Source organism: Balaenoptera ricei, chromosome 12, assembly GCF_028023285.1.
Source record: "Balaenoptera ricei isolate mBalRic1 chromosome 12, mBalRic1.hap2, whole genome shotgun sequence".
In the NCBI taxonomy this organism is placed as follows: Eukaryota; Metazoa; Chordata; class Mammalia; order Artiodactyla; family Balaenopteridae; genus Balaenoptera; species Balaenoptera ricei.
In genome coordinates, this window is record NC_082650.1 from 9,048,665 (window position 1) to 9,064,684 (window position 16,020).

Consider the following 16,020-nt stretch of genomic DNA (forward strand, 5'->3'; position numbering starts at 1 on the left):
AAACACAGTCGACTTTGGGTCTGTCCACCTTGTTAAATGCTTTCCAAGACTGAAGTTTCACACATAATAAAATTACTCACGTCTGCCATATTCCGAGGGTAACACAGGCCAACCACAATAGTCCAACAATGAAGAATTTAGGCAAATAGAAAGTCAAGCACTTCCTTTCTCCCTTAAAAAAAAAAAAAGAAATAGAGAAGTTAGTAATTCTAGCAAACTATTACCCCCTCACAGACCACAGCGGATCATAGATACTCCAATCATTTCCACACAGCACACACTCTCCTGTTGACTATGAGGCTGAAGACAGGTTCCCAAGGGCGAGTTCACCCTAAGGATTATCACCAGAGTCTGGCACAGAAGGACTGAGTCCCCCACTCCCTCCGGAAGTGCTGACGGCTCACCTGCACCCGGATCCCGTGGTACACGCACAGCCAGAAGAGCAGCAGGGCACACAGGAACACAGACTGGAAGAGGTCGTCCAGCATCCCCGGGAACCAGCTGTTCACCAGGAAGGAGAGGGGGAAGAACGGGTCTGGAAGGCAAAAGGCAGACAGGCCTGGGGAAGGCAGACTTGCCAGCACCCGGCAGGGCACCCCGTCCCCGTGTGAGGGCAGAACTCATGATCGCTTTCCCCCCGGCCAGAGCCACGGGGAAGGCAGTGAACTAAAGGCTGTCTTGTTTTTCAAAAAACCGAAAAGCCAATGAACAGATTGCTCCAGGAACGAGTACCGAGTGCCGTCTGCCCCTGCCAGCCGCTCCTCCCCGCGGCCTGGGAGTCCCGGCGCCGCAGCTCTGGAAGCAGATGCTTTCTGGAGCAGGGCACGAGGAGCAGACAGCGCTGCTGCCACCCTCAGCCAAGTCCCAAGACGGTGTCTGCGGCCCTTCCGGGTTTTAACCTCCAGGCAGGGGGAAAGCTGCAGGCGCCCGCCGCGTCCCTCGGGCCGCACGGGGCGCTACCACCTGTTCCTTCAGGGGCCCCCAGGCCACCTCCAGGATGCCTTCCAGCTTTCAACGTTAAAGGGGAAAGCGCCAAGGTAAACATGGCACCTACCGTTGTAAAGCAGCAGCAGAGGCAGGAGAACGGACATCCACTTCTGCTCGATGCCCCAGTCTCGCATGGAAAACTTCCGGAGGGAGTGAGCAAACAGGCACTGCGAACCAGACCAGGCCCCCAGTCACCGTCTCTGCCCACCCCGCCGAGCATCACCTTACGTCTGTCTTCCTGAATCACAGGTCTCAGTGCCAGCCAAGACCTGCTGAGCCAACCCCTTGCTGAACCGACCCTGAGACCATCAGTGACAACTGGGAGAAGACGGTGAATTGCTGCAAAGGAGCCTCGATGAGACGGTCACGGCTGTTCTCACAGGGGCAGGAGGTGACGAGGAATATAATGGCCATAACCCCCCTGGCCCCCCAGCCTCCTCCTGGGCAGGCTGTTTCTACCAGGCCGGCTCCCACTGAGCCGCAGGGAAGGACCTCCCCGGGCACAGGCCACATGCTCCCAGAGGTGCGACTTTCACAGATGACACCAGCTTCTAGGGAGGCACCAGGGCTCCCAGAGGAAAAGCCGAGGAATGAGACTTATATATAACCACGGTCAGACGATGTGCTTCTTTTCAAACACCTCCCTGAAGGGGCAGTGGCCCATGGGAGAGGTTTCTTTAAACTCTAAAACATCATACAGTTTGTGATTTTTAAGCCTGGAGTCGTTTTGTTTTTTGTTTTTTTCTGCAGTCTAACATAAGCCAATAATTTCCTAAGCAATTTGGACTTCCTGGGCTGATGGACCATTTCCCCCAGTCTATCTGTCAGAATCAGGCCCATTTCTCTTGTTTGAGAACATGGGGCCCTGGGTACCAGCTCTCTGGGCCCCAGAGTACGGCAGCAGAATCCCAGGCAACCGAAATCCTTCAAGGAACAGCAAGGATTTCCGACCAAATATAAACAGCAGTTTTCCGCTTTCCTTTAGTGAGTTCACCAGGGGAGGCCCTGGCCATCCCAGCTCTCAGGGTACTCTGTGGCCGTGTCCTGCCTTCCAGCCACACCCAGATCACCACCGTCTGGCACTTTCCTCACATGTCCCCTGTGAGCCTGTGTCCTTCTGTACACAGTTAGTCTGCAAAGCCACAAGTTCCTTGGGTGGCAAGTGGAGCGGCCAGCACTGCTAAGAGCGGACGTCCTAAACGTCACACCTTCTGCGTCAGCACAGGGCAGGCAGCTGACGGGGGCAGGATACCACCCTTCAGGCACACTTCCTTTTCCTCCAATTTATAACCTCCCACCTTCACTGGCTGTGTCTCCGTGGGGACTGCCTGTACTCTGTGGGTTATCACCCCCCAAAGACACGGCGCACCAGTGGGCAGAGACCTCGGATCCCAAATGAGCCGAGAGCCTGCACGTCCAAAGCCCCTCATCTGCAGTCTCCTGAAAAAGCCCAAAGACTGAAAGGTCTGGTCCACTTTTCCAAATGTAAAAACCCAAGAACGTGCTGTATCTGCACTCAGAGAAGGTCATTCAAACGAGGCAGAATCCCTTCCACACAGGTTGAATGGCACTTCTCACTGCACACCGACGAGAATTCACTTACAAGTCAGTGACCTGTAACTACTGTGACACTACGCGGTGCTTACTTACTAAAGATACCACAGCATTCTTGCAGCACGGCACCCCAGCAGAAACACAGAATATTAGTACCATCAGGTCGGCCCACTGGATGGAGTGTCTCAGAGTTCAGGTAAATCTCCCGCACTCTAATAACCATAATTTATGAACTAACTTTGCCCTTGTTTGGATTCTGACATAATCTGTTAGGTGAATGGTACTTACAGTGACAACGAAGGTAAGCACCACAAAGACGAATCGGAACCAAATTTCCAAGTGGGAAAATGCAGGGTCGTAAGTCTTCCACTAAAATGGAAAGCAGGAAAACAACTTGAAAAAAAATTCATCTAAAAGGAAGTACACCACATTATTTATTTATTTTTTATATGGTGTGCCCATACAATGGAATATTATTATTTTTTTAATGTCTTCTATTTATTTATTTATTTTTGGCTGTGCTGGGTCTTCACTGCTGCACGAGGGCTTTCTCTAGTTGCGGCGAGCAGGGCTACTCTTTGTTGCGGTGTGCGGGCTTCTCATTGCGGTGGCTTCTCTTGTTGCGGAGCACGGGCTCTAGGCGCGCGGGCTTCTCTAGTTGTGGTGCGCGGGCTCTAGAGCACAGGCTCAGTAGTTGTGGCGCACGGGCTTAGTTGCTCCGCGGCATGTGGGATCTTCCCGGACCAGGGCTCGAACCCATGTCCCCTGCATTGGCAGGCGGATTCTTAACCACTGTGCCACCAGGGAAGTCCCCACCACATTATTAATAATAGTTATCTCTAAATGTGAGACTACAGGTAGTTTAAAATGTTCTCTTACACTTTCTTACATGTTCTAAAACTTTAATACTTAGTACATTTTATTTTTATATTAAAGAACACACACCTTGTACCAAGAGTTGAAAATAGCTTTAAATGGTGGCATACTAATGATGAATCTGGCAGATAAATTATTCTATAATAATAGTAATAGCATTTGGCTTTTAAATCTCATATCAAAGATCAACGCTGTCAATCTCTTTATTAGAAAAAGCCATGCTTTCCATTAAAAGACACAGATTTTTAAACGATGCAAAAATGTAAGTATGATGTTCTAAAAAAGACTGAGTGAAACTTATAGATATGAATCTGAGACAAAAAAAAATACTGTGGAATGACGGTTGTCAGTTCTCATGCTGAGTAGTCTCACTCATATCAAGTGCATGGCTAACAGAGCAAGGATGAGGCCCCACGTGCTGACAGCAGGTGGAAGGCAGCCCTTCCCACCTCGGTTACCAGCCAGATTCATCACCAGAGCCCAGGACACGGCGCTGCACGGGGCTAGGGAGCCCCACCATTTTAATGCACTGAATTAAAATCATCTGAGCAATTTAAAAATTGTAACAGATAGAGTTAAAGACACCAGATTCACCTTATTTGCCTCAAACATTAAATGTATACACACACACACACACACACACACACACAAAGACACTGGACACGAGGCAATGAAGGGCCATAATCTCTAGCTGATGGGGGACAGGTGCACCCCCTGGTCACCCCAAGCCCTGGGGGAACCCGAGCAGAGCCCAGTGGTCTCTGAGTCGCAAACACACCGCTGTGAGTGCAGGAACACAGCTCACCGGCTGTGACTCACAGGACGGAGTACTAACAGAGGTACAGAGCAAGCTCCAGCCACCTGCCTAAGGTTGCCCTCCCCACGTCTTCCCCTGAATCCTGATCCGCGCATGAGAGTGAGTAAACCACCCGAGGCCAGGGGAAAATCCCTGAAAGGATCACTGGCACTCACAGAAGGCCAGTAACAGTAAGAAAAATGCACCGTCAGAGGGATATTGTAGCGCGTACTCCAAGCACTCTTATCTCAGTGGTGGGGAAAAATTAGCCTTAGACTCAATGCTGCTTTGGTCCCACCTAGCAAAGTTTAAAATCAAGGCCTGAAAAGCACACACTGTTTCCAAGTAACATTACCACATCCTAGAACAGAGCTCAAGGATATTTATCAGAACACAAAACTCTAGCAATCAATAACGTCTGACATTGAATCAAAAATACCAGACGTGTAAAAAAAGCAAGAAAATATGAAACATGATGAGAAAAAACTAATCAATCAAAACTGACCCAGAAATCGCAGACGACAGAATTAGTAGATAAGGACGTGAAGAAGCTAGAGGAGAGTTTGCACACATGGAGCAGAGACCTGGAGGGTGGTCAGCAGCAGATTAGACGTCACAGAGGGCACAGACGTGAAGACAGCAAAAGGATCCACGTAAAATGCGACAGAGAGAAAAGACGTCACAGAGGGCACAGACGTGAAGACGGCAAAAGGATCCACGTAAAATGCGACAGAGAGAAAAGACGTCACAGAGGGCACAGACGTGAAGACGGCAAAAGGATCCACGTAAAATGCGACAGAGAGAAAAGACGTCACAGAGGGCACAGACGTGAAGACGGCAAAAGGATCCGCGTAAAATGCGACAGAGAGGAAAGATGTCACAGACGTGAAGACGGCAAAAGGATCCACGTAAAATGCGACAGAAAAGACGTCACAGAGGGCACAGACGTGAAGACGGCAAAAGGATCCGCGTAAAATGAGACAGAGAGAAAAGACGTCACAGAGGGCACAGATGTGAAGACGGCAAAAGGATCCACGTAAAATGAGACAGAGAGAAAAACGAACAGAGCATCAGTAAGCTGTGAGACAACTTCAGGTGGCCTAGTAGATGTATACTTGGAGTCCTCAAATTTCTATTGGCGGGAAGAAGGCAGGAGGATAGAAAAAATATTTGTAGAAATATTGGCCAAATTTTTCCCAAATTTGTTGAAAATTATAAACTCACAAATCCAAGAAGTTCAATGTACCCTAAGTACAAGAAATACGAAGAAAAGTATACCAAGGAACACCATAATCAAACTGCTTAAATAAGTAAAAGAGAAAAATCCTAAAAAGTGGCGGGAGGGGGCTGGAGGGGCGGAGAACTGTTACAGAGGACAAAGACAGGATGATAGATTTCTTGTCAAAAAGGGCAAACCAGAAGACCAATATTTTCAAAGTACTGTAAATCAAAACCACAATGCAATACCACTACATACCTATTAGAACGGCCAAAACTAAGTAGACTGCCCTACCGAGTGCTGACGAGATGAGGATGTGAAGCAACTGGGACCCTCACACACCGCTGATGGGAATGTGAGACAATACAGCCACTCTGAACCCAGTCTGTCAACGTCCCAAACAGTTAACCAGACCCCTGACACATGACTCAGCACCCCATTCCTAGGTATTTACCCAAGGGAAGTGAAAGCACATGTCCATAGAAAGGTTTGTACACAGACGTTCACAGCAGTTTTATTTATAACAGCCCCAAACTGGAAACAATCCAAATATCCATGAGCAGGTGAGTGGATAAACTAACTGTGCTATATCCACACAGGGAGCGTCACGCAGCAACACAAAGGAATGAACTACTGATACACCCAACATCACTAATCAGTCTCAAAGTAATTATACTGAGTGCAAGAACCCAAACATACTGTATGATTCCATTTACATAAAATTCTAAAACATACAAACGAATTTGTAATGCAAGCAGAACTATTAACAATTGATGTGAATGGGAAAGTGGAAATCATAGTAATTAAGATCATATGAATTGTGAAGTCAGAGATTCGTATTTACTTAATCTCATTAAACCTCAGATTTCGCCTCCATAAAATAGCTACTTTGAAGAATTATCATAACAATCATAACATTTAAATAAGAGGATGCATATAAAAAGTTTAGTGCAGTGCCTGGCAAAGAGCAAATATTCAGTAAATAATAGCTGCTATTATAAATCCAAAACACTACAGCTATTATGATTATTGCTATACTGTTTACATTTTACAACAGTATCGTTTACAAAACAATCACAGTAGTGATTATGAGCAAATGATGGGGGGAGTGTTGATGTGAACATAATATTCAAAAAGAAAAAAGTATAATACATATCTTAGTTATAGATTTTAAGGCATGATCAAGAAGAGAAAAAAGAAGTGTTACCATCAAGAAAAGACTCACAAAATACGTTTAAAGTAACAGTGAAGAAAGTACGTATTTTTTTACCCTCAAGAGACTGTAACTCTTTTTATTTTTTATTTTATTTATTTATTTGTTTTGTTTTTTTTTTTACGGTAACTCTTAAGAAAGAAAATAACCATGGACTCCCCAGAAGGAGGGGGGATTCAGTCTTAGGATTCTGTCAGAGGAGCACAAAATAATCAACTCGCACACTTCAAAAATTAGCACTAGAAAACAATGCTTTACTCAATACATAAATAGCTAAACCTAAAATACACATTTTATAGGGTTGGCCAAAGAGTTCGTTCGGGTTTTTCCGTAACATCCTACGGAAAAACCCGAACGAACTCTTTGGCTAACCCAATAGTTCTAAAATGTGAGTTCATAGGGGAAAGGAGGAGAAAGATGAGGAGTTGGGGTGAAGAAGACAGACAACATTAAACCCCGGCTTCCCCGACTGGATCCTGGGCTGGAATCTGCCGCACGGTGGGTGCTCAATACCTTGCGATGGTGGGGCCAGTCTTACTTGCTCCTGGGGCCCTTCCCCTGCCCTTCCTGCTGTAGGGAAACCACTGCCACCCAGGAGCTCCCTCCAGGAGGCCGCCCTTGTCAGCAGCTGCTGAGCAGAAGCGCCTCTGTGTCCCGCCGAGGCCAGGGCGGCCTCACAGCTCCATCTGGCGTTCACTGGTGCCAAGGGTTTGAAAAGTCTTCCTTTTCCCTAGAGTGAGCCCGAGAAGGCGTGAAGCTCAGAGGACAGGGCCCCAGCCCCTCCGCTACAGACAGCATAGACAGCAGCCCTCCAGTAGCCGTGGGCCCAGTGATGCTGGGGCCAGGAGGGCAACGGTCCACAGGGATCTTGTCAAGCAGTGGTGAGTGCCTGCGCCCTAACAGGAGAGTGGTCACTGAATGGACCCAAGTCTATGGGTTTAAATATGTCTTTTAGTCAATATGTTATGCATTTCCGTTGCACCAATTTACACTTTCACTAGCAGGGTATGAGAGCTCTGGCAGCTCCACATCCTTGCCAACTTTGACATTTTTTTGTCTTTTTCATTTTAGCCATTCTGGTGGGTGTGTAATAACATCACTAAGACACTCTAAAGATGTATTGTATTCATTATACTTCGTTTGCTTCCAAAAAGGAATGAAGGTAGTTTATAATAAAAATCCAGACTAGACAGAAACCATTTTAAAGGATTTTTCAAAGGTAAAACAGTAAAGAAAGAGGGTAATTATACCAGCAACCCATGCCAGGATGTTAGTAATTACTACAATTCAGCATAAAACACCTTTCGGAGATTTGTAGCAGCTAATACCAAAAGAGAAATGTGAGGAGCTACACAGCTTTCATTCTCTAATAAAAGGAGTTAAAACAAATGGTCAAAGGAATTTTGTTTGAAAGTTTAGATGAGAGCTCACAGCATAATGGATATTGCCTTCAACAGCAATTTTATAAAAGATATAGAAACACTTTGCATAAGATTCTCTAATTTCTTAATGCATCTCTAGACAAGCTGTAGGCATAACGTGAACTTGTGACTCTCTCAGGTAGCTCTGAACTTCTCGGAGTGAACGGCTGGACTGTATCTTAGACTTCTTCTTTCAAATACCAGTTGCTTTTTTTAAAAACAAATAATTTTCCCTCCTGATGATAAATATAATTAATAAAAGCTCATTATTAAAAATAGAGGGGAAAAAAAGAAAATAAACATTAACCCCACCACCCAGAGATGGTCTTCAGTTTTCTAAAATACAAAATTTTAATTAACACTTTTAATTCATGTACTTTTCTTTTTTAAAAAAAAATCAGTATGTGGTTTGTGCTATCTATCCTACTTTGTGACCAGTTTATTATTTTAACAGGTACAGAAGAACTAATTTATTTATTTAACCAGAACATTCCTGCTGAAATAGAGATTTCTCCCAACTTCCTGCTATGAGGAACATGTTTGAACATAAATCTTTGTGGACATTTTTTCATTATTTCTTTAGAATAAACTCCTAGAAGTAGAACTACTAGGTCAAAAAGAACATACACATATAGGCTTTGATACATTGCCAAACTGGCCCCCAAAGTTCAACCAATTTACACCCCATTAACCTGTATGAGAACTTGTGTCCTTACATTTCACCAACGCTAGATGTGATTTTTCTTGTTGGTGTTTTGACTATTTGCCAGTTTGATAGGCTTTAAAAAAAGACATTCCTTCTTGTATTCTCTAATGTTTTGGTTTGCATTTCAAAGGTTTGTCCGGCCATTTGAATTTCTTATTTGGTGAAGTGCTACGCTGTTATTCTTCAACCACAAACCTAACTGTTGCCAGACCCTCTGCTGTTACTGGGAATACAGAAATGTACCAAAAATGGAGAAAAATCTTAGGTGACATCCCTCACAAACCCGAGGGTCCTACGTCTCAGCTTTCTGGATGCCGAGGAGAGCTATCAAAACAAAGCTCTGGCTGTTGGCATCATTCAAGGAGAGCTGCTCTGACGGCAACTTCCTTATTGAGCCCTAAGATGAGATCACGTGGGCTGCCTTCGACCAGCAAGGGTGGAATGACATGAACCAGGTTTATCTGAAACATGTATCAAATTATTTAGGAATAAGTTTAAGAGGAAATGTAAACAGATACAAAAGACAGGAAGGAGAGAACCATAATCAAAAACAAACAAAACAGTGGCCCAAGCCCACATAATAGGGCCGGGGTGAGGTAAACTCTGTGGGGAAAACTGCTGAGCACTTTGATAAAGGGCTTGTAGGGGATGACGTCCCTATAAAGACGGCAGAAAGGAGCGATCCCTCGCTGGGAAAACACGGTGCTCTTTTCTTTCCGCATTCTCCAATCAGAAGGATGCGAAACAGCAAAGTCTAAAGCACAGATGTTATCACAAGATGAGTCCAAAGAGTGCCTGAGCTCACGGCATCTGTCTGAGGCCCCATCTGGGTTCAACCTCTGCATCGTGAACCTGAGGACACAGGCAGAATGCTAATCAGATCTTCTGAAGACAGAGTTTGAGGAAATCATTCGCGCAACAAGGAACAGAATCCAGATTCAAACTCAAAGATCGGGAGAGACTGGGGAGGAAGCTGAAAGCACTGGGAAGAAATTCAGGAGCAGAGTGGGGCGTCTGAGTAGCGTCTGAACTGTGAGAAACCCACCGCAGGAGCCCGGGATGAACGAGACTAGGCTGAACAGCAGAATAAGTCCGCGGGGTCCGACAGGTGATGCAGCTTCTAGAGGAGCCGGCACCTGGGGGGCCACCTGCTCCCTCCCCAGGGGGGCACCCCTCTCGGCCAGGCTGATTCGGGGCCATGGGGAGGAAACCTGGAGTCTGAGGGGTCCAGAAGTCACACCCCCGGGGCTTTGTGAAGGAAAGGAAAAACCTCAGAGACAGCCTTCTTCAAACACCTGCGGAGCGATCAGGCAGATGAAGAATAAACAAACTCGCTTTGGGTAGTCTAGAGACAGGACATGAAGAAAAGTAGCGAGACCGTAACAACGGTTACCATTTGTCAAGCTCACAACGAGCAGGCGGTGGGCATGACCCCAAGCCCAGCCGACCTCCAGAGGCCTCCCGGGAAACAGAGAATCGCAGACGTGGGAGGGCCCGAAGGGTGCAGGAGGGCTCCCACACACCACAACCTCTCAGCAAAGGGGACCCCTTTGTCCAAATAAAAACCTGTGTATAAACGTTCATAGCAGCGTTATTCACAATAGCCAAGAAATGGAAACAACGCAAAAGCCCATCCACCGATGAATGGATACACAAAAGGTAGCACACACGTACAATGAAATATTATTTGGCAAAAGAGGAATGAAGTGCTGTTACCAGCAAAGCACAGATGAACTTTGAAAACACTGTTTAGTGAAAGAAGTCATTCACAAAAGAGCACAAAGTATATGATTCCATTCATATGAAATGTCCACTACAGGCAAATCCATACAGAGAGAAAGCAGATTAGTGATTGCCAGGGGCTGGGGGAGGGAGAAATGAGAAGCGACTACTAATAGACTTCTTTTATGGCCTGTGAATTACATCTCAAAAAAGCAAAATTAAAAAAGGAACCCCCTGGCACCTTCCTTCAATAGTCACAGCTGTATGAGGTAGCTATTTTATGATAAGGAAACAGAGGCACAACAGTGTCAAACTGTAAATGGTGGTGCTGGGACCTGAACCCAGCTCTTCTGGCTGATCTAACACCCGTGTCCCTAGTCACCCTGATGATTATTCTGACTCCCAACAAGCGGCAGGAACAAGGAGGCTGATTTCAGCCGGACACGAGACAGGAATGTCTAACCATCAGAGCTGCATGATTCGGGGCAGACAGGCACGTGAGAGCAGGGACCCTTCACCAAGAGGTCTGGCAGGGTCTGAAGACCACTCACAGGCCTGGAGAAGGCGGTCCTGCCTTCCTTGGAGGGTACACCTGGCAACTTCTCCATTACCTCCCAACTGGAAGGCTACTCTCTCTCCTAAATCTTAGAACACCATGGTTTTCCAATTCCATGTTGTTTCTTTAAGCAATTGTGGTCCCATGTATGTAAGAAACTGGTTTTTCTACAGTTTTTAGAACTGTACATGTCTTCCCCTGTCCAAAATAACATGATTTCGATGCTGTGATTTATTTCAGTCATTCCACAAAGAATGGAAGCTAAACAAATGAGCCACGGAAACGCTGTGGTCAGCTGGTATACTTACGGTGAAGTTCATTTCCTTGATGCGTTCCTTCAGGTGTTTGAATCCCACAGTCACTGTATATTGAGTGTAATTCAAGTAGCTGAGGTGAGCCACAATAATTTCTGCACATTTCTGCAAATGCACAAGGAAGATCTGTGTCTTTAAAGCAAGCAAGACTCACTCTTAAACCAACTGACCCACGAAGTAACACATTCCAACAACAGATGATCCAAGAGATCATCTCCAGGGAACTTGCCAGAAGCTCAGAAAAATTCAGATGCCAGCCAAAACCAGTTCTTAGAAAGAAAGAACCAAATGGATATATTTAGAAACAAATAATACATGGTTTACAATCATTAGAACCTTTCTACTTCATACAATTCAAAATAATATGTCAGTCACCTAGAGAACAGACTTGTGGTTGCCAAGGGGGAGGGGAAATGGGGGAGGGATGGATTGGGGTTAGCAGATGCAAACTATTACATATAGAATGGATAAACAACAAGGTCTTCCTGTATAGCACAGGGAACTATACTCAATATCGTGTGACAAACCATACTGGAAAAGAATATAAAAAAGAATGTATATATGTATAACTGAATCACTTTGCTGTACAGCAGAACTTAACACGATATTGTAAATCAACTATATTTCAATAAAATAAATTTTAAAACTAATAATATGTCACCTGCATAAAAAAGTAAGTTAATGCAACACAAACCTGACGCTTTCACAAATACACTAGTGCAGGAGGCACGTCAGCTAAGACACAACAGATCAGACCCCTCAGCCTAACTTTCCTCCTCGGCCCACTTCTGCAACTGCTGTAATGATGCACAGAGTAGATTATGTATTTTTTTTCCTCCACTAGCCTGTTGTTCCCACGCAGAGTCCCCTGCGATCTCTTTAAGTGTGTGGTGTGTGTGCCCACTGGCCAGCTAAGCCCCTTGCTTTCATCCTTCAGAATTAAGAATCATGTCTGTTCAGGTCTCCTCTATTTCAGAGAGGTGAGGGGAAGGAAACCCACCCTCCAGGTGCGAATTTAGGTGTGGACTCAGTGGCCGGGCCAGCTTGCCCCTCGGGCCCCGACAGAAGGCCCCTCCGTGTGCCACGAGGAATCTGGCCACGGCCCAGAACAAGCAGGCCGTCCTGTGGCACTTGTTGGAGCCTGGGGTCTGAACTGGGCAGTCACCCTGCCGTTGAGCAAAGGCTTTCCAAGCCAGGACTGCCCGAGGTCGGGTAGGAAAACAGACCTGAGTGTCACGTAAGAAGGCTTAAGAAGATAGGAAGGCAGTGGGCGGGGAGAGGGAGCTGATGCAAGGGACGGGGAAGAAGGCAGAGGAGAGGCAAGAGCACGGCGCGGGGGACTGGTGGGCCTCCTGGCCCAGTCTGCGCGGGACGGAGAAGCCACTGCTGGTGCAGTGGTCCCTTCAGACCGCACACCTGTCGTCCCTCCTGTCTATTCAGTGCGGTGGGGGTGCCTGGACCCTCACGCCGGCGCGAGCAGCGCGAGCTCTCACCTTCCTAACCCACCTCCGTCCTCACCACTCGCCGCCAACCCCAGGGGAGGCGTGACCCCTTGCTTTACAGACGAGGAAAATACAGTTTAGAAACTGGCACAGCCCCGGGCGCACGGGCGATGAACGGAGGACGCGGGAGAGTCGGGTCACTTCTGCTGCTTCCCCAGGCTCCGCTGCCCAGGTCCACCCAACGAGCCAGGGCAGAGCCGCGGCGCAGGGCGCAAGCAGCCGCTGCCGCGACTGTGCTGGGCGGGGCGCACCGTCAGCTCGGCCTTCCTGCAGCCCAGGCCCCTCGGGCGACGGTTCGGACCCATCTCAGGATCTCCCAGCAGATGTCGACACAGAGGGGCCAGAGCCAGCGGCCAGCCTCTGAACGGGAAGCCTCCCGCTCCGAATTCTTTCTCGCCGGGAAAATCTGTCCAGTACCTGTTACTAACCAGGCGCTGTGCGCAGGTGTTAAGGGCACAGGCTTCGGAATAAAAGAGCCTGGGCGGAGGGGGCCTGGTCCCGTCCCTCACGATCCGTGTCATCTTGGGCAAGTGCTTTGACCTCTCTAAACCTCAGTGTCTTCGTCTATGAAGTGGGGCTCTAACAACAGTTCCTGCTCGTGGGCCTGCTCTGGGGACGGAATGAGACTGTGTATGGACAGTACCCGCCACGAGGCCACTTCCTAATCCTATAACCAAACGCAATCCCTTTGGATGCTCCCACGCATGCTGTCCCACGACCCGTTAGGTCCCAGCGGGGCCTCCTTGCTACAGCAGGATCTGGTTCCGACTCTTGGGGTCCTGACGGAATACGGCATCAACAAAACCTAGAGCGAGGGCTCCTTTCCCACTGTGGGCCATCGGTCTCCTAGCCCAGAGCCACGTGCTGCACCCTGGAGTAGACGCTCAAAAGAGGAGGCCACTCTTCCCAAGAGGCCTGGGTCCCAGCATCCCGAATGGATCAGGGAGTTAGTTCATCCCACAGCTGGAAATAAACCAAGGCCCCAGCAATCAAGAAAGACCACAGGACGGTGGCAGGCCGCCCTCCTGTGAGACAGGCAGCCAGTCAAGTCATCTGTGGATGCAACAGGCAGGGGCCTACACTGGCAGTAAACACAGGCACCAGGGTGTGTGTATGTGTATATGTGTGCATGTGTGTGTGTACGCGTATAAGAATTTACAAGGTATCAGTGTATACAGTCAGATGGGTTTTCCATGCCATCATTGGTATGACTCAGTTTTTTTACCTAAGAGAGCAGCTCCGTAAGAGCGCAGCAAGATGACTCACCACGGACCAGTCAAATGCACTCACCCCTGCACATGTGAGGGTCCTCGTCCGATTGTGAACTTTATTATGAACGAACATGGTGGTCCCGTCCTGACCTACACCATCGACCTTAACAGTCATGGTGAAGTTTGTCTGAATAGCTGTTTCTACAAAAGAAAGAAATCCAGTGTTAAGAGACCACGAGAGGCCGTCACACCTGCAGAAGTGCCTGCCTGGCCGCGCGTCGGCCCGGGAAGGTTCTGGGACGCACCAGCCTCCCCATATCTGCCAAGCTCACACTTGCCAGCCAAGTCCAGCCCTTCCGTGAACTTGTTTCTCACCCACCCCCAAGTTTCATTTCACAAAAGGGCAAATATTTCATGGCTAATAAAGCTTTATTTTTTAATTTCCCATATAAATTTTAATTTAACTGCATACCAAAATAAAAACAGGTTTCTTATTTTTTCTGATTATATAATTCATTATTTTTCTGATTATATGCTCATTGTTTAAATATATCAAAGACCAAAAATATAAAGATGGTATTAAACACGTATAATGCCACAACCAGAGAAACTATAATTTCATGTTTGTGTCCATCCTTCCAGACTGTTTTCTAGACACACAAATATATAGTGATATCAAATTTATTTATGCTTTTTAAAATGTTATAAAAAGAGGTTAATTTTTTTGTAATATGCGTTTGTTTCACTTAATTTACTGCAGTCATTGGGTTATCTTTTCAAATTCTTTCAACCAAAGTGCTTCCTCTAAATCACAGTACATAGAAAACGATGTGGAGCATCTTCTCGGTCCTCAGGGAGGGTGCTTGACCGGGTCGCCCTAGGTGGACAGAGCGAGGCCGTTATAAACTGCGAGTGCTTTGGGCAGGCGTTCTCAGCCTCAGCACCATGGCTGTTTTGAGGTCAGATAATTCTCTCCTGTGAGGAACTCGTCCTGTCACTGTAGCATGTTTACCAGCATCTGTGGCCTCCACCCACTGGATACTGACAGCACTCCCTGCTCCCCAGCTGTGACAGCCATGTCACAAGGTCTCCAGACACTGCCAAGTGTCCCTGCGGGACAGAACCATTGGCTTAGGACACCAGGACTTAACTCTCTCCCAGAAGCCCCCCGGAAAAGGCTGCAGCCGCAGCACCTACACCGTGCAGCCACAGGGCTAGGCTTCACCGCTATCCCGAAGGATGACCGGTATCCCGAAGGGTGACCGCTATCCCGAAGGATGACCAGTATCCCGAAGGATGACCAGTATCCCTGAGGGCCGACGGGTACTCCGCAAGCGCTGCAACATAACTTTCCTTGGAGGACATTTAAGGGGCTCCCAACTTGCTGGTATTAAAAAGAATAATCACCACCTTATAATCCATCTTTGAGCGCTTGCTGAAAGATTTTAAAGCTCTTTAAACCTTTCAAATATGGTGCTCTGTACAAAAAAACAGTCATTCTAACATGTCAGGCGTCATACCTTTTGAATGATCCAACTCGCCAACACATGTCAGCCATAGTTGCTGGTTATATGTAGACAGCGGGTTTGAAAGTATCTGAACTGGCTTTAGCTGAGGCAAAAGGAAAAAGAAGTTAAAAAATCCATGTGATCTCTTCAGTTGCGCCTACCCAATGTCTCACCTTAACATACAAAATCTACATTTACAAAAAAGGTTGGAGTGGTAGCTCTGAAACAGAAACATGTAGTTTTCCTTTAGTCAATATAAGTAAAATTCTGCCTTTCAAAAAAATAAAGGACTAACTTTCTGCGGCAATTCACTTGTCTCTCATGAAAACTTCCAAAGCAGGCAGTCTCCACTACCTATAGCCTTGGGACAATATACCTACTTAAATACCAAGAAAAGGCCATCTTGGAGAAAAAAATTAAAGTGCGTAAGATGAT

The 16,020-nt window shown here is 46.9% G+C and overlaps 1 protein-coding gene across 4 annotated transcripts in view; it reads right to left on the reverse strand.

Annotated features, from left to right (window-relative positions):
• The window catches only part of TMEM181 (transmembrane protein 181), a 56,875-nt gene that overhangs the window by 17,116 nt on the left and 23,739 nt on the right, over window positions 1-16,020 (reverse strand). For all 4 annotated transcript variants that reach the window (XM_059940904.1, XM_059940903.1, XM_059940902.1 and 1 more), the window contains exons 4-10: window positions 15,598-15,688; window positions 14,157-14,278; window positions 11,359-11,469; window positions 2,830-2,910; window positions 1,055-1,154; window positions 405-535; window positions 81-172 (exon numbers count right to left, since the gene is read on the reverse strand). In XM_059940904.1, coding sequence (XP_059796887.1) covers window positions 81-172; window positions 405-535; window positions 1,055-1,154; window positions 2,830-2,910; window positions 11,359-11,469; window positions 14,157-14,278; window positions 15,598-15,688 — 728 coding nt within the window. The remainder of the gene's footprint in view (window positions 1-80; window positions 173-404; window positions 536-1,054; window positions 1,155-2,829; window positions 2,911-11,358; window positions 11,470-14,156; window positions 14,279-15,597; window positions 15,689-16,020) is intronic.